Raw genomic sequence first — 27731 nt, 5'->3', positions numbered from 1 at the left:
AGTTTAACAAACGACTTTTACCCATGCGTTTGTTTCATAAGCTTTTATGCAGCTACTTTTGTTAGTTGGGATGTCTTGTAGGAATTTTTCTGGGACTTCCTCAAGGAATTTCGTTGGAAATTCCTCTGAGAATTCCTCTAGGAATTCCCCTGGGGATTCCGCCAGCATTTCATCAGGGAACATCTACAGGAGTTCCACAGGGAATTCCTTTAGGAATCTTTTGGAATTTCCTCTGGGAATCTCTTCAAGAATTCTTCTGGGAATTGCTCTGGGTGTTCCTTCAGGAATTTCTCTGTGAATTCTTTCAGGAATTTTTCGTGGAATTTCTCCAGGAAGTTCTCTGGGAGATCTTCTAGGAATTAATTGGGTTATTACGCTGGGAATTCCTTTGATATATGCTCTAGAAATTCCTCCGGGAAAAACTGTGGGAATTCTTCTGGGAATTTCGCTGGGAATTTCTCCAGGAATTACTCTAGGAATTCCTCCATGATTTTCTCTGGGAATTCCTCTGGGAATTTCCCAGGGAATTCCTCCGGGGATTCCTCCGGGAATTCCTCCGGGAATTCTTCTGGGAATTCCTCTAGGAATACCTCTGGGAATTCCTCCAGCAATTCCTCTGTGAGTTCATCCAGAAATTGCTCTGGGAATTACTCCATAAAAAGCTCTGGAAATTCCTGCGGGAATTCCTCCAGGAATTCTTCTAAGAATACCTCCAGGAATTCCTCTGGGAGTTCCTCCATAAATTGCTCTGGGAATTCCTTCAGGAATTTCTCTGCGAATTATTTCAGAAATTTCTCGAGAAATTTCTCCAGCAAGTTCTCTGGAAACTCTTCTAGGAATTTCTTTGTTAATTACTCTAGAAATTCCATTGGTAATTGCTCTAGAAATTCTTCCAGGAAAAACTCAGGGAATTCCTCCTGGAATTCCCTTAGGAACTCCTTCAGGAATTCCCCTGAGAACTCACCCAGGAATTTCTGTGGGAATTCTTCCAGGAGTTCCTCTGTGAATTCTCCCTGGGTTTTTCTAGAATTTCCTCCAGGAATTCTTCTGAGAATTCCTCCAGAAAATCCTATGAACATTCTTCAAGGTATTCCTCTGGGAAATCATCCTGATATTTCCTCCAGATACTCCAGGAATTCCTCTGGAAATTCCTTCAGGAATTCCTTTGGGAATTCCTTCAGGAATTCCTCTGGGAATTCCTCCAGAAATTCCTCTGGGAGTTCCTCCAAGAATTCCTCTTGGAATTCCTCCAGGAATTCCTCTGAGAATTTCTCCAGGAATTCCTCTGGCAATTCCTCCAGGTATAACCCTGGGAACTCCTCCAGGAATTCGTCTGTGAATTCTCCCGGGATTTTTTCTGGCAATCCCTCCAGGATTTCTTCTGAGAATTCCTCCACAAAATCCTATGAACATTGTTCAAGTTATTCCTCTGGGAAATCATCCAGATATTTCCTCCAGATACTCCAGGAATTCCTCTTGGAATTCCTCTAGGAATTTGTCTTGGAATGCCTCCAGGAATTCCTCTGGAAAATCTTCTGGGAATTCCCCTGGGAATTTCTCCAGGAATTCCTCTGGAAATTCTTCCAGGAATTCGTCTGTGAGTTCTCTCAGGATTTTTTCTGGCAATTTCTTAAGGAATTCTTCTGAGAATTCCTACAGAAAATCCTATGAATATTCTTCATGGTATTCCTCTGAGAAATCATCCAGATATGTCATTGTGAAAATCTTCAAGGATTCCTCCTGAAATTCCTCGGCTCCGGAAATTCCATCTGGAATTCGAACAGGAATTCCTCTCCAGAAATTTCTCTCGGAGCTCCTCTGAGAACCTAATCTCCAGGAATTCCTCTCTGAACTTCTCAGCAAGTTTCGTTGGATAGATGTACGCCTCGTGCTGGAAAAATCATTATTATGCATCTTGTTGTATACATAGCTATTGATGTTGTGATATTGCTAATTTTGATAACTCGGCACCAACATTTCAAAAGGGCGTAACTGCATTTGGAAGTAATACCTTCTTTCAAATCTGTAGGTCGTACTGCCTCCCTTACACTCAAACCACCGTGGTTGTCAGAAAGCCGTTGGTTGTAATCAGCGCAACAAAATGAAAAATGGTTAAAAATTGTTCGTATCAAATCATAATAATAATATAATTTCACTAATGGTATACCCCTAGCGTTACTTAACATAAGGCAATCTAATGATTATCACCCTTCTCGCTCAAGCAGCAGCAGAAGATAGCAATTTTTCGTTTAATATTTTCATACGGAAACGTTTCCGTTTAAAAACAAACCAATCCTTCTCGGGAGCCAAAAAGAGAAGGGTTACACAAGTTTACAAAATAAAACGAAAGTCGTGAACTTCTGTGAACGACCAAAATTTTTGAAGCACAATTTAGTGCTGATTTCGAAACCGACCTTCAAAAAATTTAAAGTAGAACAGTTTTTGAGTTTTAGCTCAATATCGAGTTTTGTAACTTTTCAAAATATGTAATTTACTAAAATTCAAATATATTGCGTTTTGTTCAACCAATTTTAAATCTTTTTCCATAAATTAAAAGCTGAATACAATACTATTCGATCATCTGAATGCAGGTTTTGCGTCAGATTGATGAAATTCAAGATATTGGCGAGTTTTAGGGACGATCTTCTTAAATTTTAGTAAAATTCCCAAAAATTTTTGAAGAAATGTATTTTTTTCAATAAGAAAAAACCAACTTAAAAATTCTTTCTCGACGTTTATTTGACAGATCATATGTGGGCGAGTTACAGTAAAATTTTCAGCTCAATCGGATCATTGATTACTGAGAATAAGATGTTTGAAGTGAGCGACTTTGCTTAAAAATAGAACAAAAATCGATTTCAAATCATCAACCTTGTATGGAAAGTCGAAAAAATTTCCGCTCTACTGTATTTTTTTTCCTTCGCGTTTTCGAACTCAGGGCATGATTCTACACCAAAAATGATCATCAGCTTACCGAGTTCAAAAATGCTGTAAACTAGTGTTATCAAACGTCGGATAGCCTTATAGCTTACTAAGAGATATAAAGCTATTCTAACACTAAATATTTACATTATTCTAAAATGACAAAAAACAAAAATAGAAATCAAATTAAGTAAAGATAAACTGATATCTAAATGTGATATCGATTTGTTACTAAATACAAATCATGTTTGAAAATTCGTTTTTTCTAATTCATTTTGCTATTCCCTTAAAAATGACTTAATTTTATTTCTGGGAGCGCTTTCTCCAATTTATTAAGGGTTTTCTTCGGGAAAACTCTTTAAAATTCTTGGTCTTATTCATTTGGGTATTTTTTTCAGCAGTATCGTCAGCAATTTTTCTGGAAATTTCGTTGACAATTTCTTTTGAAACTTCTCAGGCAATTTGCTTCTCGCCAGTTCCTTTAGGAATACTGTATTTCCTTTTGGTTTTTTTTTTCAACAAATCCTTTGAAAATTCCTTCTGCATTTTCTTTGGAAAATTCTCTCAAAATTCTTCTGAAAACTGCCGGAGTGATTCCTCTGGAAATTTCTCGACAATTACTGTGTAAACTGCTTCGGCATATTCTTCGAGAGAAGATTCTGTAGTTCATGTGGAAATTCTTCAGGAATTTCTCTGGAGATTTGGAAATGCTTCAGGAATTCTTTCTAAGATTTCTTTGGGGATCGCACAGAAACTCCCTTTCGGATTCCTGCGGATAATTTTATGTGAATTGATTGAATCATTTTCTTCCGTAATTTCTTTTAAAAATCATTTGCCTACTCCTGCGGTATCTCTTTGTCCAACTACTTTGAAAATTGAACAGGAAATTGATAAGGAAATTACTTTGTCAACTTCTCGGCCACTCTTTTTAGAATTGCCAAGGAAGATCACGAACATGTTTTTAAGGAATTTATGAAGAAATTCTCAAAAAATTAGTTGCAGGGACAAAGTTTTCAAAAGATTAGTGAGTATGTTTCTAAAAATTTCCCTTTTGATCCGACATTCATGCACATAGCACACAATAGAGACGTGTAGATGTTCCTCTTATTTCATCCGAAGGAGATTTAGAACAAACTATGTGTATTAGTGGAATCGAGTTCAGTTCTGTGCCTTTAAGGAACACAGATGGTCAAGATACTCTGTAGCTTGGAGGAAAGATGCGCCCGTCTAGCGAATTGCGAGCCATGGGTTCAATTCCCACCGGAGCTCGTGGGTTTTTTTTTCACAATTCAAATCTCAAGTTGTTCATCAAACACGTATGTCTGTCGCGTGTATGAATGTTAGAGCAATCAAACATTGTAATTTCCAGTTGGCTTGGTTAGCTTAAGCAAAAATCAAGAAATTGATCAAACGATACTGATGAAAACAGTTCTTGATTTACAGCTTATGAATAATACTTTTGAAGATGGTATAACCTGAAATGTTATTTGAAAGTCATACTTTTATCTCAAAGTATCAAACAAGACAAAAGTGAAGATAATATCGATAACCGTTCCAACTACCAAATCTCTTCCCTCGAAATATCTCTGCCTCACCACAAGGATATCCAACCCATGATTACACACTGCCCCTGAAAACAATGACTCGAGTACGAGTTTCCTCGCCAATCTGTCTGCAATCTATGCCGCATTATCCTAATGCCAAAAAGACACACCAAGAGAGAGAGGGTGAATCCCAAATAAGCAACCCCGACCGAGTCACTACCGATCCTAATCATCATCATCACCAACAACAACAGTAGCAGCAACAGTAGCTCTAGGTTAGGTCTACGAAAAAGACAATCCCTCGAATCTCAACCCCACAGCCAAGTGTACGTATCTCTGTTCAGAAGCGACACAATGCAAGCCATATGGGACCAATTTTCTGGTCAAATGAATTTTTACCCGGCTGTGGCCGCCTTTCCCGGCTAGGAAGACGAAAACTCCGAAGGGTTGCTACTTACTGGGTACATGTGGCTTCGGTAGGGATGTGTTATGTTAATCACAGTCCACAACACATTAGGCCAAGTTCCGAGCGAGGGTTCTCCACATGTCCCTGTGTCTTTGACTAACTACTCCTTGGGGTCCATTTAGCTGCGGTCCGCCCGCTGAGGTTCGCTAACGATCGTTTAAAATTATTCGTAGGCGATTCACTTTCAAGTGTGATTCAGCTCCCCGTCGGATCGTCCCGAACTCCCGGTTCTCACGGTGCTTAGAGCGCAATTTGCGTAAAGCTTATCTCGCCTCGCGCCCGCGTAGCTGGATTGACTCTGTGGCTGCTAGCTCCCGGTCTTTTCTGTTGTGGCAAGAAATAGTATTTAGAGGATTAATCTCCGCAAGCCGGCGCGCGCGCGCTCGAGCTTTAAATCCCCTATCCAATCCAAACGCACACCCCAGCCAGCCAGCCAGAGAGGCTATAGAGGCTTCCTCCATATATGGCGAAGGTTTAACGTTTTCTCGCCGGGCAAACAACACACGGGAAGCTTGATCCCCAAGCCGTGGATCGAAACCGGAAAAATGACACGGATGGCAACTTGTTGGCGCTTTCGTTGTGCTTCAGAGACGCAGTGGTTTGAGCCTGGGAATCCATTAAAATTTATCAGAAAGCAACTAAAACATAAGTTAAACAACTGAATGCAACTCCCATAAGACAAAGATAACTGTTTCGAAATCTAAAGAGTTATCAGCTGGAAAAGGTGTGGAATCAGTACCAGTCAACGACTATGCGAAACTTTTTAATATTGACACCCTATCCATGGTAGAGATCTACTTCGTCATATGCGCTTATTCCCGTCATATCAGATGGAAAACAGTGGATAGTTAAATATATTTCAATTAACTTTGGCCAATGACTCAGTAAATGGAAGCAAAAAGATGTAGACTTTCAATAACCAGCCTCAATATCACGGACAAAATTTCGCCTTTTAATTTCAATCCACTTACGACTCCACAATTTTCTCGTCTTGCGTATGCCGAAGGCAAGCGTATCAAAGCAGCAGCTAGCCGAATTGTTCTTCGTCACCGTTCAATTTTTTCTACACCAAATTTACTTGTTGAACTGATCTGATTATCCTATGGATCATAGTGTCACGCACAAGGTATGATGGGAATTAAATGGATGTTGTGCCAGAAACAGACGTGGACTAGATGGAAACAAAATTCGAGAGACAATTAATCAATCTTACTTTTTTAAGGAAATGGTTGTTGTTGTAAAATATATATCACATGATCTAATGCCTGTTTTAAAATATGTATTACATTATCTAATACATGATGCCATTAATAAGGTATTGAGCGAGGTGAAAGAATTAACTCGATCATTATTGGTTGGACGAAAATAAGATAAAATCTTTTGCTCAAACTGAACCACTGTGAAAGACCGAGTGTCTTTTTTTTTCTCCTTCCCATCTGGGTTCCGGCTCCGGATGAGCCGACAACGGTCAATTGTGTGCGCGCAAATATTTGATCGTGCTCTTTTTTTCTGTTTATCGTTTTCAGCAATTTTATCTCGAACACCCGAATTCCACCATCCGTCGGCCGACGCGTCGCGTCGGGACGCGAATAACCAAGCTTGGGTGATGACAACGGGTCATTGTTTTGTTTTGGGATCACTCTCATTTGTTAAATAGTATGTACCCGGGTGAAGCTCTGTGGCTCAATGGGGATGAACGTTGTTGCCCGTTGGCTCTATTTTTTTTTTCTCTTCAAGTGACTTGATTAAGAGCTGTGCCATCGGGGATTTATGGCACGTGAGATGATGCTTTATGGTACATTCTTTGCCTGTGCGGTATTAGTTCAGATACAATGAAGCCAGAGATTTAATATAACTTTATTGAAATATGTTCAAAGGTGTTTTAAACGAAATTCCTGGAAGAATTTCCAAAAGAACTCCAGGTGAAATGTTCAAAGTAATTCCTGGAGCATGGAACAGAATCATTTTAGTATGAAATCCAAAATAAACCCGAAGATCTGTCACAGCAATTTATTAATAAATCTACAGATAAATTTTCTAGAATATTTCCCGAGGAATCATCAGAAGAATGCTTAAAGAAATGTCCAGAGTTACTGGAGGACATTCTCAGAAGCATTTCTATAGGAATTTCTGAAAACATTATAGGATAAATTCATTGAGGAATTCCGAGAAGAATTGTGTTTTTCAATTTCGTAAGAAATATTACCACAGGAATTCTTGGAGAAATTTCAACTGTTCTTTTTAACAAATTCCCACAGGAATTTATAAATTTCCAGAGCAATCACTGAAGGTATTCTTAGAGGAATTTCCAGAAAAAATCCTGGAAAAGTTATGAAACAATCATAGAGAAATCCCCAGGAATTTAGTTATTTTCTAAGGAAGTTCTGAAAGAATTCCCAAAGGAATTATAATTGATGAAATTCCTAGAGAATTTACAGAGAAATTCCTGGAGAAATTTTTAGAGGAATGCCAGAAGAGTTCCTGGAGGAAACTCTGGAGAAATTTCAGGAAGTCTTCTCAGCGAATTTTCTGAGGAAATTTCCAGAGGAATTCCTGAAGGAGTTTCCCAAAAAATATGAGAATTTTCAGAGAAATTCCTGGAGGATTTTCTGTAGGAGTCCCGGGATGTATCGACAAACGAAATGCTGCGGGAATTATCAGAGGAATTATTCATGGAAGTAGTCTGCATCTTCTAATAGAAAATCTAAAAAAAACCAAAAGACTCTTGCTATGGGTATGTTTAGAAACTTTATTTGAAACTTCTTTGAGTATTTCCATTGAGTATTTAAAAAAACTTCAATACTGAAGAAATGACCTTGAAATTTTACCCAAACAGGCCACAATTATTACTTTTTTCAGAAGTTTATCAAATCCACCAAGACACAGTTTAGGTAAATTGTTTTCTCTCTATCGAATAAAAGTTCCACATTTTGAAGTGATTTAAAAAAAATATGTGCATAAGTTGAAAAGGGCATAATTTTGTGAATAAATTAAGTCCAGGTTTTAATGAGGAAACTTAGTTCGCGAGAATAGGCATTACTCCTGGAAGTTTGAATTGGAGCCAAGGAAATTTCCAGAGAGCTCAAAAGAAGGGGGCTCCAATGAGCTTCAGGGAAGCTTCAGTGGGATTTAGGAGCCTTTAAGAGCGCTCCGACGAAGACTTCCTGTAGCGCCCTGAGACCTCCTAGTGCCCTCCTGAAACCCCCTGAAACGCCTTTGAGAGCTTTATGTACATCACAGAAACGCCCTTAAGATCCCAAGGTGTGCCCCTCTGGAACCCCTTTGGAACCTTTGAAACGCATCTGAGAAACCCTAAAATGCCCTGACATCCACTACTGTAACCTTCTGAGATCCCCTGAGACCCCCTTAAACGCCCTTGAGATCCCATGAAGTGTCTTAGAGTTTTACTGGATTACTTCTGATTACAAGCACATACATATTATTCAATTGAGTCCCAACTAGCAAACATACATTATTGTGGTGTCGCAGTTGTAACCCTTCAGGACGCGCGCCGTTGTAAAAAAAAATACAGCACAATCCAAAATCCGCGCTTGTCTTATTAAGCGGTGCAGTTTTAGGAACAAACAGGTGCGCGTCTTGAAAGGTCAAAGCTTTTCTGTCATTGATGATGTGTAACCTGACATAAACCTATCGTTGACCTTATTTTTGCCACCAAACCCAATGAAGACCCAACAGTTATCCGCTGTGGGTCCAACAGTAGTCCAACATTGGATAAATTTAACCCAAATTTTACCAGACATCCGATAATTTTTCAATCTGGCGAAATATGTCAGGGTTTTTTTTTTGTGTTTAGTACACCTGGGACCTTCAGATACCTACTCTAAATCCTCTAGGACCCCCTGAAACGCCACTGCAACCTCCTAAAACCTCCTTGAGGTCTCCTGGACAGTCTTGTCAACATTCGACATTTTTAATTACTTTCATTTCGGTGCCGCAGTCGGGTATCAGCTTGCTTTGTTACATTCATGTGCTACCGTTACCTCTTACACACAACACGAGCGGTAGGACGAAGATCAATTAACATAAAAAGGGGTCAAATCAATGTCGTCTGACACGATGACATTTGTCTAATACTTGCTTTTCGCATGTATTCCAGCCAATTCCAATTATGAATGTAAATATTAGTTTATTCTTGCTTGTTGAATTGAATACGACACACATATAGCCAACACAGTTCTAATTGTGGAAGAAGACAGGAATAACAAAAACCGAACCGTCTCCCGAAGGCGCAATCGTGGTCAAGTGCATTCGTTTGACATTTTTGTTTCGTACGGTAGTTTGATTGCTTGTGTTGCGAATGTCGGAGACAAAGGCAGCCGAATATCGACAAAAAGGTGTCAATGACTGTGATCTCTTACAAGACTGCTCCTGGAACGCCCCTGGGACCCTTAAAACCGCTTGAAACTCTTCTTAGACAACCTTGTGATGCCCCTGAGATCTTTTTAACTTCATATGAAATAGCCCGATCTTTTCCAAAATTGGACCATTGGCACATAAGTAATGACCATTTTTTGAGAAATGAAAATGTTGCATGTCCAGATCATTTTGGCTATCCCCTGTAGATGTTCGTAATATTACGAGATACAATAGAGCCAATCGTGATCAGTCATCCCGAGACACAAGACAGAGCATGTAGTCATCAGTAGCATTAACTGTATTCCACGAACATTCGTTATAGTTCACAATAACCTCTATTTATTCAAGCTTTCTATGCATATTTCATCTCTGCAACTTTTTTATTCCCTGCATAACAAATGACTATGGCAACGGCGCCCAGGGATCCGTTTATGGAGGTAAGCAAAAAAGGCGCTGTCCATAAACTACGTAGACTTTTTTCGGCCATCGCGGCAATTTTCAAAATTTGTATGGAGCGTAGACTTTGACCAGACCACCCCGGCCCCCTTAAGAGTCTACGTAGTTTATGGACAGGCCCAAAGGTTTCATGAAGATTTCAGGGAGAATGAGGCAAATGAGCAAATAAAATTTAAACTCATTTAAAGATCAGCAAGGTGCAGGGTAGATTTTAAAAGGATTCTGAGAGATTCCAAGGAAAGAGGAGTAGTTTTCAAAATGGTTCGAAAAGGTTTTGGGGGTTTCAGACGCGTTGCAGAGTGTTTCATGGGCGTGCAGGGCAATTACATAGCTGGATCAGTTGGTATCTGGTTCGTTCAAGTGGATTTCAGAGTAAGCAGGGGATTTCAGGGGTGTTTAGGTAGATTTGAGAAGCATTTCATGGGGTTAAGGAATCTCCGAGGCATTGCGGAGATTTCGGTAGGTTTCAATAGGTTTTGGGCGTATGGCAATAGGTTTCATGAGGTCTCAGGGGTGTTTTAAGGGATCTCAGAGACGTTGCAGGAGTTTCAAGGGCCTCCGTGCCGTTTCAAGGGGGTTGCAGAAGCCTCTCAGAAATTTTAGGGGTGATGCAGGGGGACCAGAGGTGTAGAATGGCGATTCAAAAAGTGTCAGGCGTTTGAAGAGCGACTCAGGGGGCTGCATGGAAGCTTTTGTGGTGAAGCAAGGGGTTATAGAGAGTTCTTCGTGCATTTCAGGTATTGAGCTTAGTTTAAAGAGCAGAGAAGATGAAGATTTACCCTGAAATCACCAGAAATCTTCACAGATAGGAAGAATCGTGTTAATTTCTGCCACAAATGTAGCAATTGCAGCATGTGATTTCCCACAACTTTACATTATACATGTTCGAGACTAAGATCGCTCGCAAGAAACATCAATGGTCAAAGGCAATGGCACCTACACAGAAGGTTCGCCAATTCAGAAACCATTCTTCCACTGGTAAGCACCCTCAACTGTGCTGGAGGTCGGTGAACTCAACTCCTATCAATACATGTGTTGAGAAGAATGAAGTCGGGGTTTAAGGTGAGTTCTAGGAAGTCTCAGTGGATTTCATGGGTTTTTAATGAAGTTTCAAAGGGCTTTAGAAGCATTCCAGGGGATCTCATGGGGTTTCCAGGAAAGTTTCAAGAGCTTTCAAGCCATGATGAAATCAGTGCTGGTTACTCAATATTTCCAAATTTCAGAGCCCCCTTGTAAGTTACCGTCAAGGCACCATTCACCGTGGATCTAAGAAGATTCGGAGCAAATAAGGGCTGTCATTTGACACCAGTCTTATAAACATTGTTGGTGCCGCTTTTAATTGCCTTCATTATAGGTTAAAACTAAAGCAATATCCACAGAAGTAGAAAATTTTTCACATAATTTGGTTATATAGTACAATTAGTAAAGGGTATTAGGGTCGCCTAATTCCGTCGTAGGTCACCATTCACCGTGGTAGTAGGGACCCATTCACCGTGTATGAGAAATTTTATTCTACTTTGTTTAAACATGATCAAAACAACCCAGCTAAGGGAATTTTCTTCGTTTAAATTCATTTCAAGTAATAACTTGCAAGATTTTATTAGAAAAACGAATGTTCAAATTTTAGATTTTTTCTAGATATATGGGACAATATGGGGCACGGTGAATGGAGACCATTGATTTTTAGGGTACCCATTTACCGTGCCTTTTTGTTTCAATTAAAAAGTACGAGTAATCGTACTTTCTTGTTAAACTTACTTCGGTAATGCAAAATACATACCTGATATGTGAATTTAATTGCTTCTTGGTGGAATAAAAACGTTACTACATTTAGTTTATCGCTTAAATCACCTTAGCGCAGTTTTCGATTTTTCACTATGAATGCAGTGAACGAGCAGAAACCCGCTTCATGTAAACACAGTTTAGTGTCAAAATGATACTTTTAAATGTTTCTAATTTGTGTTTTGACATGGTAATATTACATTAGTGTTATATTGGCGAAATTGAAGGGAAATTGTCATATCATTCAACCGTAATATGGAAATAATGAAAAAATATTCGAAGGAACACGGTGAATGGAGCCCCCACGGTGAATGGCGCCTTGACGATACATTAGTATTGCGCCTTTATTAACCCTCTAATACCCAACCCCGCCTTTGGACGGGGTATAGTTTGAACATTTTTGGCTGATATTTGGGACTATTCTGTATATCTCAAAATAATTTTTGGTGTCTTTTGAAGCTTATTAACATTTTTTTAAAAATCATTGAAAAAATAATGTTTTAGTCACCTTCTAGAAGACATTGTACATTTTGAATTGAATCGCTTCAGTTTACATATTTTAAATTTATCCCAAATCATACTATCATAGTAAAATAGTTTAAGGGAATCGAATACACTCTAAAATTATTTTACTTTAAGTTACACGGAAAATAAAATTTCCTATGAAAAAAAAATAAAAATGAAAATATTTCAACAATTATCATAAAATCTCTAAATGTTTTCGTCTCAAAAAATCCGTCTCCTAAATAGGCATCCAGGAAAAATATAAAAGTGAAGGGATGTTCAAAAATAAAAATCATAAAAATCAAAAACCAAAATTCACAAAATCGAGAATTAAAAAGAAGCATCTTCCAAAACGTGTGTAAATCGATTTTAGATGACGAAAAATGATATTTAGATCAAAATAAAAAATTTGGGTATTAGAGGGTTAAGAATTACTCCTGGGAAACCCACAAATTGCTTTTTCGCAAAATTTTCATTTTCACGTAATAAGCATTCTCGCAGGAATTCCTTCTATAATTTTTCTTCAGACTCGTCATAGCATTAACTTAGAATGTTTTCCCCCTAATCCTGCCAAACTTTTTTTTTGAAATTTTCTCCATGATTACCTCCAGGGATCCTGACAGGAATTCTTTCAAAGGCCAGCCAAGAGCTGAAAGTCTCTTTAATGAAGACAAATCAATCAGTCAATTCTTTCAAAGAGTTTTTTCAGAACTTATCAAAATGTTTCCGAAATTTTTGGTATTCCTTTCGAATGCATTTCTTATCTATGTATTTCTTTGAAAATTTCTCCTGGGAATCCTCCAGATATTCTTTCAAGAATTCGTACAGAAATTTTTCTTAAGTACACTTTCGGGAGTTCCTCAAAAAAAAATATCGAATGATCCATCTTGAAAGTAGTACGAAGTTTTCTCATAATATTCCATCAGGTATTTGAAATCTTTCAGAAATTCAAAAAAAAAAATCACAGGATTTCTCTCAGAAACATGTGTTGGAATTTCTCCAGTGGATCCTTCAGGTGTTTCTCTATAAAATCAGGAATTTTCTCAGGCATGTATTTAAGAACTCCTCTAGAAAATTTCCAACAGGTTTTTTTTTTGTCTGTATTAACGAGATTTTTAGCCCCTTGGCTAGTTCATCTCGGGGCCCATGCTTTACTTCTCTTCCGAAGGAAGAACCCACATGTTGTGAGTATGTCGGGAGTGGGATTCGATCCCAGGTCCTCGGCGTGATAGTCCCAACAGGTTGTTCTGGAAGTTTCTCCAGGAGTTTCTTCAGAAGACCCTTCAGGTATTTGTACAGGAATTGCTAAGTATTATGCATACCTTTCTTCAGAGATTCTTTCAAACTTTTTCCGGAGATACTTCGGAAATTCTCGAAAGATTCTCTTAGCGATTCCTGCAGAAATAACTCTAGTATCGATTTCTCGTCATTTTTCAAGGAATTCTTCAAGAAAATTTTCTATCATTTTTTGGTGTTCTTTCAAAGATTATTCCAAAAAATAGTTTCAAGGATTTTTTTTCGAAATCCTCAGGATTTTCTGCAAAATTTCTCTTAGGTGATTCAGAGATATTTGTGTACTTCTTTTTCAAAGGATTCCTCCAAAGGTGCTTTCAGTAGTTCTGTCGAGAATTCCTTCCGAAATTCCTCTGGAAATTTTACTGAGAGGTGTTTCAATGAATTCTGCCAGTCATTTGCCTGCAATTTTTGCGGAAGTTTCTCGACGGGTTTCTCCGGCAATCCTCTTAAAAAACTTTTCAAACAATTTCTCTTTATCACGCCCTCCGCGCGTCAGTCCTTCATTTTTCGTACATTTGCTGTTACATTTGAGAGCAAGTGTTCCCCCTATTCTTCAAGATGAATGTTGAAGGCGCGTTATGCAACGATAAAAATATTGAAAATGGGAAAAGTTTTTGTAGAGTATTAAAAAGCATTTTTAAAAAAGGGCGTGATAAAATCGGAACAATACTGTATGTCTGTTTGTCTGTGGTAGTAATCGCACTAATCTTTTGCCTTACACCTAGCATTCACACACCAATGCGTGAACCCCCTGTCAACCGTATCCTACCAGCACTCCGACATAAGTTTGTGCAGACGCAGAGATATATTGGGTCTGATGTGGATACAAACAATTCCAATCATCACTTCCTTCCCCTTCCCCACATTGACCTGCAACCTGACGCGGCGGCCATTGTCGCCTAAAAATAGAAGATCACCAATGCTCACACACTGAAGATGCCTGCTTTAGTCGCCGGCAGATAATCTCATTGGTTCCTTGTGTGAGTGTAGCTGTTTTGGTGATACTGGAGTAGCATCAACGGGCGGTCAATCAAGATCAAGCTGTATGAAAGCGCAAAGCATGAAACAATACATAAGTTGTTTTTCTTGCATTTCCAAGAGCTCTCATACTGAAATTCCAAACTTTGTTTAATCTCAAGAGCTGGTTTCTCAGTGAGTAAATTGTAGCAATCTCGATGACACCACTGCTTTCAAGGGCTTTTAGGGACGTTCCCTAATTCATATATGTTTCAAAGAGTTTCATGGGGTTTCAAAGGCATTTCGCGGGGTTCCAGGGGTATTCCAGGAGGTCTCATGGGGTTGAATGAGTGTTCCATGGGATTTCATGATCCAGGTATGTTCCAAGGGGTTTTATGGGGACTCAGATGCGTTATAGGGATGTTCTAGAAGGCTCAGGCAGCTTCAAAAGCGTTTCTTGGGAGTTTCAGAGGCGTTCCGGGGTATTCCAGGGGTTTTCAGGGGATCTCAGGGCGTTCCATGGGCTTTCAGGAAATTCTAGTGGTGTTGTAGGGGTGTTCCACGAGGCCTCAGGGGTTTTTCAAGGCCTTCCATGAAACTCAGGGAATTTTAGAATTTCAAGGGATTCTAAGGTTGTTCCAGAGGTGTTCCGGGGGGTTTCAAGGAGTTTCTAGAGCTTCCAGGGGTGTTCCAGTGGATTTCAGGAGTCCCTGGGACATTCCAAGGGTTTCAGGGGCTTTCAGAGGCGTTCCAGAAATGTTCCAGGGGGTCTCCGGTGGTTCATGCCGATCGGATTAGTTGTCAAGTCCATAAGGGTCAGATAGACAGACCGACAGAAGACGAATTTTCTCTAAAGAAGATTCGAAAGATCCAATAACGTATACCAATCAATTCTGCTCGATGAATCTAATAAATGATGTCTGTATGTGTGTATATTTGGTGGATGTGAGTGAGTGTATGTCTGTGTCTTTATAAATTTCTCTAGGAATGTTTGTTACTTCCATATCTGAAACCAAAAACGCCAATGCGACTAATAAAGAGAAATTTGTACACTTGTTGCCGCCAATCGCATTGAATAGTTATGTCCATGTTCTTCTGACTGTGCTAGGCGCCAATTCATGAAAAAAAGCTTTCGACTGTTACAATCCAGCAGCTTACAAGAAGCGACGCGGACGATGGCAGGTCTAACATCCAGTCTACACCATACGCCAGTCGGTTACGTACGGAACGGTTATTGCGATGACGCCAAGCTGCGTTGGAATGGCGTCAATCGTCGTCGTCATCGTTGGTGTTGCTGTTGTCGAAACCATGTTACACGGCAATCAGGCCTCCACAGAGCAGCAGCAGCAACAACACAACACGACATGCTTTTGAATCCTTTCCGCGCGACTGCTGCGAAGCAAATTGCCGATGAGATGGGATAGGTAGGGTCAAGTGGGGTAAGATGCCATTTTTCAAACTTTCATCGTTTTCAATGATAATTAGCCTCATTTGTAAGGCTTTTAAAGTGGTAACAGCAACTAGACAATATTTGCTCGATACTTCAGCAAAAATATTCACTAAACTATTGAATTTTCATCGATTTTTAGCCATTTTAAAAACTGGATTGTAAAACGGAAGTGGTGCAAAAAGACCATCTGCCGTGGGGTAAGATGCCACTTCATGAAAACATTCAAAAATTACGTCCATCAGTTTTCTGGCATTTCCAACTCCTTTTCCCCCCTTTGTACCGCTTTTTTCGTATACTCAATAAATGGAGTGTTACCCCCCTCCCCGCAAAACGATGGTCGTCATATTTGAATGACCCCTTGCATGGAAAGCGTAGACATCAACAACCATGCGCCTCCATGTGTGCCTCAACCTCGTTGGAAACACTTGGCTGGTAATAAAATCACCAGAAAACCTTAATTGCAAGCACGAAAAACCGGAAGTTGCCAATTTTCATTAAAAAATCTAAATATTTTTCGTGGGTTTAGTGGCCTAGCTTCTAGAAGAATGTTCGATGTAAACATTTCTTGACACCATTCACCTATAGTAATGATCAAGCCTCATTCAGGAATGATTTTGTGAGTTGGGTCATTTTACCCCATCTTGGCATTTTGGGCTTTGTTCCCCTATGCCTGTTGCTTCGGTTCTCAGCCATCGACACGGGTTGTGAAGTTCTGTCATACATAGGTATGACGAGTTCCACTTCTAACCCCAGTTTCTCTACTAGGTAGAGCAAAACAATAACAATCGACGAGTCGCAAGGTAATTTGTTTTGAGGATACGGAAGAGTGCAACACGTGTTGTAATAGGTTTTAACATGGAAACGAAATGATGTGGCTCACCGACCGTGACCGACCGTCTTAGGGAACGCGCCCGCCGAGGACCACCGAAAGAATAACAAAAACTGAAATAAATTACAACTGCGCGGTGGCATGATTTGTGGGAGAAATTTTGTCGTGCAGAACAAGATTTACCGTCTCAGCTGACTGGCGGACGATAAACATTCAAACAGTCTAGCGGTTGAATTGTTATCGTCGTCGTCGTCGTCGAGAAAGCCATTAACGGTGACAGAATTCAGTGCGATTTAAACCACTGATTCGAAACCCGTGGCGTGTTTAAAAGGCTATCAACCTGAGAAACTGTGGTCAAAACATACAGAAAATATTACGACAGACATTTAAATGATTAAATATGTTTGAGTATGGCTTTCTGAGGATTTTTTCAATACATTCGACTGCGGAAAGACAGACGATAAATCCGTTGCGATGGTTTCTAATGGCGGAATTGTTCCGCAACAATCGAAAGCACTCGGTTCTTACTTGAAATCACTCGGACTAAACCCACCGCTGGGCTCTAAAACACCCACGAAACAGCCCGTCGGTAGAAGGTTTTAAATACTTCTGGGAATTCCTCCAAAAAATCTCTCTGGGAGTTCCTTTAGAAATTCCTCTGGGAATCTCCTCTGAGAGTTTCTCCAGAAATTCCTTTAAGAATTCCTCAGGATATCCCTTTGGAAATTCTTAGAAAACCCTATGAGAATTTCTTCAGGAATACTTTCAGATATTCCGCTGCGAATTCCTACAGGCATTCCTCTGGGAACTCCTCCAGGAATTACTCTGGGAATCCCTTCAGGAATTCCTCTAGGAATTCCACTAGGAATTCCTCTGGTAACTCTTTCTGGTAACTCCTCTGGTAATTCCTCAAGAAATCTCTCTGAGGATTCCTTCAGGAATCCTTCTGAAAATTCCTCCAGAAATTACTCTGGAAACGGTGGTAAGAATTGGCAAAACTTGAAAATCACGAATAAAAAGAAATTTAAAAAATTCCTCTCGAAATTCCACATTTCTCTGGCATTTTTTCCAGGATTTACTCTGGGAATTTCTCTAGAAGCTCTGCTCGAAATTCCTAGCAACAGTTGCTGTATGAAAAATGTATTACTCTCTAGAGCAAAGGATTGGTGTAGGCTTTGCTATCCGTTAAATGAAATTCTGCAATCCTGCTTATAACGCGAATGCACCATCGGAATTCCTCGAGGAATTTTCAGGAACGTTTTCAAAAATTTACTCAAGGAGTTCTTTGTGGCATGTTCCAAGGAGTTGCTAAAGACATACTGGAATTCCTCAGGGTGTTTTTTCTTAAGGAATTCCTCCAATAGTTCCTTCAATCGATCCTGAAGTTGCTTTTGGGATTATTCTAGAAATTTCTTTAGGAATTACTCCAGGAGTTTCTTCAGGGATTTTTGTAAAAGTTTCTTTGAAAGTCACTGCTGAAGTTCCCCTGGGATTCTTCAGTAGTTTCATCAGAGGTTCTTCAATCATTCCTTCGGAGATTTCTTTGGAAGACCTAATAGAAATTCATTTACGAGTTCCTCCAACAATTCCTCCTAAGATTTTTTCATGGATATTTTTATTAGTTACTTCAGGTGTTCTCACTGCAGCTCCTTCAGATATTCATCCACCAGTTATTCCATACATTCTTTCAGATTCTTCTGAACATTCCTTGAAGTATTACTCCTGGAGTTATTTCAGAGATTTTAATTCAGTTCTCAAAGATTCTTCTACAGTCTCTCTATGGATTCTTTAGGGATTCTTTTCAGAGCTTCTTTATGAATATTTTCATAGGTGACTTCTAAAATGCCTTCAGAGTTGCCTTTAGGCAATGCATCAAGAGCTCCTTCTATGGGTTGCTTGTGGTATTATCCTGAAGTTTCCTCCAGGAATGATTCCTTCTCCCTTTAGTGATTCCTAAAGGAGTTCCCTCAGTGGTTCCTCCAAAAGTTTCTTCAAACATTGTCCCAGTGGCTTTTCCTGAGATTTATCGGAGAAGATCGCTTAGTTTCTACAAAGAGCCCATCAGGAATTTGAAGCTCAGTTGCTCTATTAGGTCTTTATAGGTTTATGTTGGTATTTATCCAGAATTTTTTCAGTGTTTTCTACGCGCATTTCCTATCATAGCTATTTTTAATACGATTATCTTTAGAAATTCTCCATCAACTTCAAAAAAAAAATCCGCCTTGCTTTTTTTTTTTAAAGAGATTGTATACAAGTTTCCTCAAGATTTGAACTGAAAATTCCAACGTTCCTAAGGTTTTTTTTTTCAAAAATTCACTTTGAAATTCCTCAAATTCTTTTTTTATTTTATTTTTTTTCTTCTCTTACGAGAGCCCATCTATGCATTTCATTGCGATTTCTTTCAGAATTTCAGTTTTAATTGGACTTTTTCAAAAAGTCTCTTCTGTATTCTTTTTGCAAACTCTTTCAGGATTTTAAGTTATGGAACATTTCCAACGATACTTTACAGAATTTACTACAATTCAACTACGATTTTTTTCCAAGAAATAATCCAAGATATTTTCCACTGGTTTTGTTTGGAATTTATAGAGGGAGCTAGTTTGGAAGATGATTGCCCAATTAATTATGAAAATGCGGAAGAGAGATCTTCAGAAACCCTAGATTTTTTTTTAATAATTGAGGGGAACCTTGGAAAAATTTCTGGAAAATATCTCTGATTGGCAAATTTGCTGAATCAATCCTCGAATTCTAGGATTCTAGGAACAATACCTAGCGGAATATTGGAGCAAAAACTCGAAACAAATTTTACCATTTCGAGAAATGTCTAACCAAAAAATATACAGTAATGTTCCGATTTTATCACGCCCTCCGCGCGTCAGTTATTCATTTTTCATTAATCTACTGTAACATTTGAGAGCAAGTGTTTCCCCTCTTCTTCATGATGAATGTTGAAAGCTCGCTTTGCAACGTTAGAAATATTGAAAATACGTGTAGATTTTGTGGAATATTTAAAAGCATTTTTGAAAAGGGGCGTGATAAAATCGGAACAATACTGTATTGCCAAAAAAACAATTGACAAAATTCTTGAAAGACTCCCAAAGATATTTCATGGAACTGTTTTGTAGAATTATAGAAATCTTAATAATATTGAATTCCTAGTACAGTTCATTCCGAAACTTGTATAGAAATTCTTGAAAAAAAAAATTGTAGGCGAAAATCTTAAGAAATGTTTGGATAAATGCATTGAAAAAAGCCATAAATTATCATCAAGGGGACCATCATTCATAAACCATGAAGACTTTTTGGGGGGAGAGAGTATTTCAAAAGTTTTGTATGGACGAAAGTGTACGAGGCCCTCCCCCTGTCTGAGATCCTGAGATCCTGTCTGAGATGGCCAAAATTTGGTTAACGTGGTTTATGAACAGCCCCAAGAATGTATTCCGACAAAGTCCTTGAAAAAACAAATCCTCGCAGAATCATCAGAAAAGTTCCCTTAGGAGCATATCATAGAAAAATTCCCGTGAGAATCTTTGAAGAAATACTTTTAAAAATTAAAATATCTTGGAGAAATTTTGAGAGGAATACTTGAAAAAAATCTGAAACATTAAAGAACTCCCTAAAGGAATGCTAACATTTGAATTTGAAAAAAAAAATAAAAATTTCCAAAGGAATCTTTGGAGCAATTTGAACAGTGTTGCATTTGAACGCGATCAATTTGCGTTCATGTTCAAATTCGGCACGCTGCGATCAAAACGATTTGAACATTGTTCAGTTCAAAATTTGGAACGCGAGCGAGCTCGAAATTGAACGCACCTTGAACATTGAGTAAGAACTGCACCAGTTAATAATGCCACCATGCTAACATGATACCCTGGTACCCGCTAAACTGAAATGGTCATATTTCTGCCATTTTTTCGCCAATTCTAGCAATCTTGGGCTCATTGGATTCAGAATCTGACCTTCTTTTAGGGGGAACCGGTCCGGTCACCGTGGATTGCGGATAATCCGTATGTCGGTGCAGAATCTTAATGCCCAATGCCACAATGTCCTAGGTCGTATGGCGCATTTTTCCGTGCAACAACGAGTGTACAAATGCGTCACAAAGTCCTAGGAGAGAAGGCATATAGGATATGATGACGCATCCAAGCTTTTGGATGTTATTTCGGATAAAAACGCATCATAAGGACCGAGGCGTTGTCACCCTGGACGATTCGATCCGCTCCCTTCCCAACCCCACAATGCAATGCACCTATGTACGTATTACTAATATGGTATTATGTGGTACAGTAAAGGGCCATGTTCCATGAAGTCTTATTTCTACGGAACTCTGGACGACTGGGCCGATTCATTAGCTTTACATATTGATAGAATAGTACATTAGAACATTGAGCCGAATGGGGATCTGAACGGGCGTTCTTGAGCAGTGAAAAGCTCTGACACGCAAGTTCAATGTTTGCTGCGTTCACGTTCAAAAAATTGAACGCGTTCAGTTCATTTTTGGCTCGCGTTCAGTTCAAATGCAACACTGAATTTGAAAAATAAATTTCAACGGAATTCCTAGAGTGAAGTTCTAGAGAAAATCTTGGAGGAACTCCAGGTTGAAAATTTAACCCTTTAATACCTAAATTTTTGATTTTGATCTGAATATCATTTTTCCTCATCTAAAATCGATTTAAACATGTTTTGGAAGATGATTCTTTTCAATTCTCGATTTCGTGAATTTCAGTTTTGATTTTTCTAATTTTTATTTTTGAACATCCCCACACTTTTATATTTTTCCTGGAAGCCAATTTGGGGAACGGATTTTTTTAAATGAAAACATTTTGAGATTTTAAAAATATTGTTAAAATATTATTATTTTATTTTTTTTTTCACGGGAAATTTTATTTTCCGTGTAATTTTAAGGAAAATAATTTAAGAGTGTATTCGATTCCCTTAAACTATTAAACAAGGATAGAATGATTTGGGAAATTTTTTAAATATGTTATTGTAGCGATTCAATACAAAATAAACAATGATTTCTAAAAGGTGACTAAAATATCAATTTTTCAATAATTTTAAAAAAATGTAAATACGCATTAAAATACACCAAAAACCATTTTGAGATATACAGAACAGTCCTGAATATCAGCCAAAAATATAAAAAAATGATTTTCCACGAAACAAAAATTACAAAATGCTCAAACTATACCCCGTCTAAAGGTGGGATTGGATATTAGAGGGTTAAAACGTTGTATAAAGTGCAAGTGCAGCTGGGGATTTTTTTTTTGTTATCGTACAAAGGGTCTCAGATTTTCATGAAACTTATTCTACAGGCAAGGCTCAAGGATATATGAACTTAAAAAAAATTGAAGAAAATTCAGGGTCACCTATTTTCCCGGAAAACTCAGGTGGAAAATTTTTGTTTTCCGCTGACACTACTTACTTTGAAAAATCATAACTCAAGTAAGAAACATCGTAGAAAATTTTTTTTTTGTTTTTCAGAAAATAAAGTCAAATTTTCTCAGAAATTCAAAAAAAGTAAATGTTTTCCACAAAATTTGCCACAGTTGAGAAAATTTGTAAAGAAAATCCGGAAAAACTATGCCCGAACTCGTGGAAAATTTTCAAAATAACATTTTTGAGAAGATTGTTGCATAAGTTTTAATTGCTGAAATTTTTGCACTTCTTTTTCGTTTTTGAATTATGGCCAACTTTGTTGAAAAATGTCCAAAAGTGCCATATAAGCCTTTTCTTTGAAAAAATCATAACTCAAGAACGAAGCATCGTAGAAACAAAGATTTTTTTTATGAAAATGAAAGCAAATTTTCTCAGAAATCAAAAAAATATGAAGTGGAAAAAGTTTTCCACAGGCTTACATGGTCATTTTTCACAAAATTGGCCAAACTTTGTTTCTACGATGCTTCGTTCTTGAGTAATGATTTTAAAAGTAGGTAGTGTCAGAGAAAAAACAAAAAATGTCCACCTTTGTTTTCCGAGAAAATAGGCGAACCTGAATTTTTCTCATTTTTTTTGTTCATACATCCATGAGCCCAGCCCGGGATAATTTTTCATGAAAATCTGAGACCCTTCGGCCCAATTTGTACGATAATAAAAATCCCCATTTGTGAAAAAAAACTTTTGGAGAAATTGCAGAAAAAAAATTGCGAATCCCTGAAAATTTTTAGGAAAAATTTAGGGAAAATTCCGGATTTTTTTTTTTTTGAAGAAATTTTGAAGCAATTTGTTGAAATCTTGTGAAAAATATAAGAAATAGCCGTAAAAACTTCTGGAATCATTCAAGCATTGTTTTTTTTAACGTCTAATGGTTTCAGCTTGTAGTCATAGAAATAAGCGTTATTTCTTTCAATTCATCGTCGACGTTTCGATCCTCGGGTTTGAATCTTTTTCAGGGATCAAAGTTTTTTTTTTATTTTTTGCCAAAAAAAAAACCTGACAAATATCTCACGGTGTTTTTGAAGAATATTTATTATTCAAAAAAATCAGCATCGATTAGTCTGCCACCAAATAAAAGCAATGTGTTTTCACTCTGATTTGGTGCTAGGATCGAAATGATCTATCGGGAGTTGTGTAAGTTTTGGGTAAAAAGTACCCGAAAAAAGGGCATTTCTTGTAAATTTGATCTTGAAATCTACCGACAGGAACAACTTCCGGATGGTCTAGGAACATTTCGTAAGTGTCTACCTTTGTGGCTGCACATGCAAAATGGTCATTGGCAGAACACTAAGCTGTAAAGCAGGCTTTGTCTCGGTAAGAATATTATGTCAAGAGGAGGAAAAGAAGAATAAATACTTTGAAACTTCACAAAGCTATTATCCTGGAGAAATCCTTGGAAATAACATGGAGAAAACCTCAAACAAAGTATCTTCAAATTCTCTAGAATAAATCTTATGGGTACTCCAAAAGTTCGCTAAAATTCCTTTAATGCAAAAAATAAATGTAAGAACTTTCAGAAGAAAGCATCGAAGAAATTCCAGAATAAATACTTTGAATTTGTTTTGAGGACTCATGAACTTCTCATAAAGAATCCTATCTGAAACATCTGAAAAAATCTTGGGAAAATCAGACTAGGAATTGATAAAACCATCTTAGCGAAACGTTTGAAAATATTCTGGAAAAAAAAATTGTAGATTTTTTTAAGAAATTTATGAACGAAGTCATGAAGACAAATTTTGAAAACGCCAAGAAAAATAAAAAAAATACTTCAAGAACTATGGGAAATTCCATGAAAAACAAAGACGGAAAAATCTTCTGAGAAGATTCCAGAGAAATCCTTGGAGAAAACCATTGATAAAATTCTGGTGAAATCCTTGAAAAATCTGTTGAACAAACCGCTGGAGAAATTTAGAGAAAAATTCTCGAAAATTCACTGAGAAATCTTTAAAAATATGGATTACATATTACATATTGTACTGAAAGGCTATATGTTCACTCAAAAAACGAATTTTCGATAGAAGGCTCGGAGGGTCCAGTCACATATACCAATTAACTCATTTCGACGAATTGAGATGATGTCTGTATGTGTGTATGTATGTATGTCTGTGCGCAAAAAAAAGTTCACACATTTTTAAGGCACTTCCCGTTGGCCGATTTTTCGGATAAGAACTCGAATCGAAACGGAATTTTACCGCATTGTTAGCAATTGAAGATGGTTCAGATCGGTCGAGGCGTTCCGGAGTTATGGCCATTTCAGTGATCCGGAACAGCACCGGTGGAACTGGCCGAATATAAAAGTGAACCAAGCCCCATCATGCGACACATCAAACTGCGGCGATTTTTGTAACCTTTAGCATGGTTGACGAAGTTTATGCGGAAATGAGCACTGGAGACCAGAAATTGCACGATGTCAGCCCAAAATTCAAGATGTCAGTTCCAAAATCAAGATGGCGACTGTTCATTAGAGTTTTAGACTCTAAAACCATGCAATATGGGTATATTTGGTATGGTGAAGATGTCCAAAGTCCAAAAATGGCAACCAGAATATCCAAGATGGCGTCTCAAAATTCAAGATGGTGGCTGTTTTTCAAGAGTTTAAGACTCAAAAATCGAAAGCCAGATAAACGATATGATCTCTGTGCCATGAAATCTGCGAAGCCGAAAAACTTCCCCGGTTACATGTCACTTGAGTTGTGTTGAAATGTGTTTTCGAAGGCACGAGAAAGGCGCCATCACCGCCAGGTGGATTAATTAGGGTTTTAAGAATGATCCTGGATAAATTTTTGAAGGAATCCTTGAAAAAAATCCTGGAGAAATATTTTAGAAATCCTAGGTTAAAATCCCGGAGAATCAATTGAGTGAAAGAGTACTTAAGAAGTCATGGAAGAACCCCTTGAAAATTGTCCAGGACTCATCTTTATAGAAACTGTAAAGAAGCTGCATAAAAAGACCTTTATAAATTCATAAAAAAAAACCTTGTGGAAAACATTAAAAAAAAAAACAAATAGAGAAAATGCTGAAGATATCATCCGTGAATGAATCCCCGTAGAATTTTCTTAGACATAAATAGATTCCTGTTGAAATTTAGACAAAAAAAAAAAATCCTGGAAATGTGTTTCTTAATAAAGTTCATAATTTTAGAAAAAAAAATCCCAAAGAAAACTTGAAAAGAACACTTGACAAATTAATACTATTAAAAGTTATTTTTTTTTGTTTTGAAGAGAAACCCTAATTTTTTTATGGAATCTTTGCGAACAAGCCTGTAGAAATCCGAGGAAGAATCATTTGAGGAGCAGTAGAAATACAGAGAGTCTTTAAGAAGTCATGGAGGAGCCCCTTGGAAATTTTCCAGGACTCATCTCTTTAGAAACTCTGAGGAATTCTCAAAATCCGTAATATTATCCTGAAAGAAGCTTCATAAAAGAAAAACTTTTAAAAGAAGTTTAAGAAAAACTGCTGGAGGAATGTTTAGAGAAAATACTGAAGATATCGTTAAAGAGATACTACAGGAACTTGCAGAAAATCGGGTAGCAATCCGTGAATAAATTCCTGTAAAAATTTCTTAGATATAAATAGATTCCTGTAGAAAATTTGACAAAAATATTCTGGAAGATTTTTTCTTAAATTCAGAAAAAATCCTAAAAACTTATTGAAAAAAAATACTGAAAAATTGAAACTGATTGAAGAATTTTTAGAAGAGAAACCTTGAGAACTTCTTGAAGAATTTTTTGCGAAAAACCATGGAAAAATCTAAGGAAGAATGATTTGAGGAGCAGTCGAAAAATTTCCTGTTGGTTCCCCCAAAAATTCTGGAAGAATTATAAAAAAGCCTTCAAAAATGGTCCAATCCAAATTACTCCAAGCAGTAATATAGCATTTATTCGCGTTTTACAGCTTTTTACACTGTGTATTGTTGTTGAAACATTCATTGAGAAATCTCTCGGGAGAAATATTGAGTAAAGTTGTTACTTTTTTAGGTAATGAACTATTATTACTTAAAAGAAGAAAAATATTCATCTACTTACACTTTAGCTTCTCGAGCGGCTCATGCAGCACCGACGACGGGTGCTGATGGTGGTGGTGATGTGCACTGAGATCCGGAGTACCATGATGCAGATGGCCGAGCCCGCTGTTGATCCCGGGACTCATCAGGCTGGTCAGGGCCGAACTCACACTGACCCCACCGCCCGTCACCGAATCGTGCAGCGACCCGTGATGGTTGTGGCTGTTGTGGTTATGGTGCAGGTGATGGTCCGAGGTCCCATTGGTATTGGTTCCTCCTCCACCACCACCTCCGCCTCCACCGGTACCACCGCCACCGTTCCCGACCAGATCCTGCAGGCAGAGCCCGCTGGTATCGGTCATCGAATCGAGCCCGGTACCGTTCCCGGCGCCGCCAGCCCCAGTGCCCGCTCCAACTCCACGTTCCATCACGGACTGTGGGTATAACGAGCTCAACTGGTTATGGCCACCGCCCGGGAAGATGTCCTTGTACGGCCGGAGATAAATCGTTTTGACTGTTTTCTTGTACCGGGGGTCTCAAAAAGGGATCGCTGTTTCGCGGACAGCGGACTGCGCTTTGGTAGCACTCGCGCGACGCTTCTGTTTCTCTCTTCTCTCGAAGAGCCGTTGAACCTGAAAACGAATAAACATAGAAATATGGTCATTAATAGAGCACGAAACATTCAAAGTTCAAAGTTGACTGGAACGGTAATCCCTCCCTCCTTGCTCTCAAAGACTACCGAAAACACGTCTTAAATAATTTCGAATCACGCACGCGTTCGTTCGTTCGCCGTTTCGAACGCCCATCCAGTAGTGTAGTGGAGATCCGAACCGACGCGAACCCGTCGAGCAGAAGAGCCCCGAAACACATCATCAAATCGTAGGGATTAACTTTAATTAAAAATAAAACTGAAAAAGCGAAAGCGGAGCAATGCGACGGTAAACGAAAGCATCTCCTCAAGCTGAAAAGATTTAAATAAATTAAAATGGAAATGCCTCCGAGAGACGTCTCGTGCCGTCCATCCACCTTCCCCTTCTTCTTGGACCTCCGACGACCAGTTGGAAATAGCAAACATACACACAAAGAGTAGGTAGTTGTGGAAAAGTGTGGTTGTTGGCACCCGACCGACCGACCGACCGGCGGAGACCGAAGCGTAGACCGGGAAAATGTTAATCCCTGATGCGCGTTCCTTCGGAAAATTATTGCGGTTAGGTGAAGGCACCCCGGACGGATGGACGGACTGGCAGGCGTTTGAATTCGGGACACCAGCACAGTAGGTACCTACGACGATACGCCCATCCCAAAATGGGGTGAATTATGGACATCCAACGGTGTCGACCGCCGTCAGATCGTGTGGCAGTGAATAATGACCCACCCCCGCCCCGGGGTTAGTGGAAGGGGTGTGGTGTCACAGGGGTGGGACGCGGGGAAGAAGTTTTTGCACCCCATGACCCAGATTGATGCTAATCAAAAGAAAGCGAGAAAGTGGGGTGGTTAGTGGAAAAGTTATGATGTCCTGCTTATTTATTTAGTTTGAGTATGTTAAGGTCTTCAATAGCTGAATAATAAACATTCCTCCTTAGCATGAAACCATCATTCGAGAATATTCAAAATGTTGATCCGATGTTAAAAAAACCCTAATTGATCCACCTTGCGGTGATGACGCCCTTCTCGTGAATTTTGGACTCCAGATAACTTCCCCATACAAA

At 38.6% G+C, this 27731-nt stretch overlaps 1 protein-coding gene across 1 annotated transcript in view; it reads right to left on the bottom strand.

Moving 5' to 3' along the window:
- Positions 1–27731, bottom strand: part of LOC109421987 (pituitary homeobox homolog Ptx1) — a 208281-nt gene that overhangs the window by 128966 nt on the left and 51584 nt on the right. Inside the window, exon 2 of the mRNA XM_029855051.2 lies at positions 26045–26654. Coding sequence (XP_029710911.1) covers positions 26045–26450 — 406 coding nt within the window. The 5' untranslated portion in view covers positions 26451–26654. The remainder of the gene's footprint in view (positions 1–26044; positions 26655–27731) is intronic.

The sequence above is a fragment of the Aedes albopictus genome, chromosome 1, assembly GCF_035046485.1.
Source record: "Aedes albopictus strain Foshan chromosome 1, AalbF5, whole genome shotgun sequence".
In the NCBI taxonomy this organism is placed as follows: Eukaryota; Metazoa; Arthropoda; class Insecta; order Diptera; family Culicidae; genus Aedes; species Aedes albopictus.
Note: the sequence above shows the minus strand (reverse complement) of the source record. Positions and strands in the feature narration are given on the sequence as shown.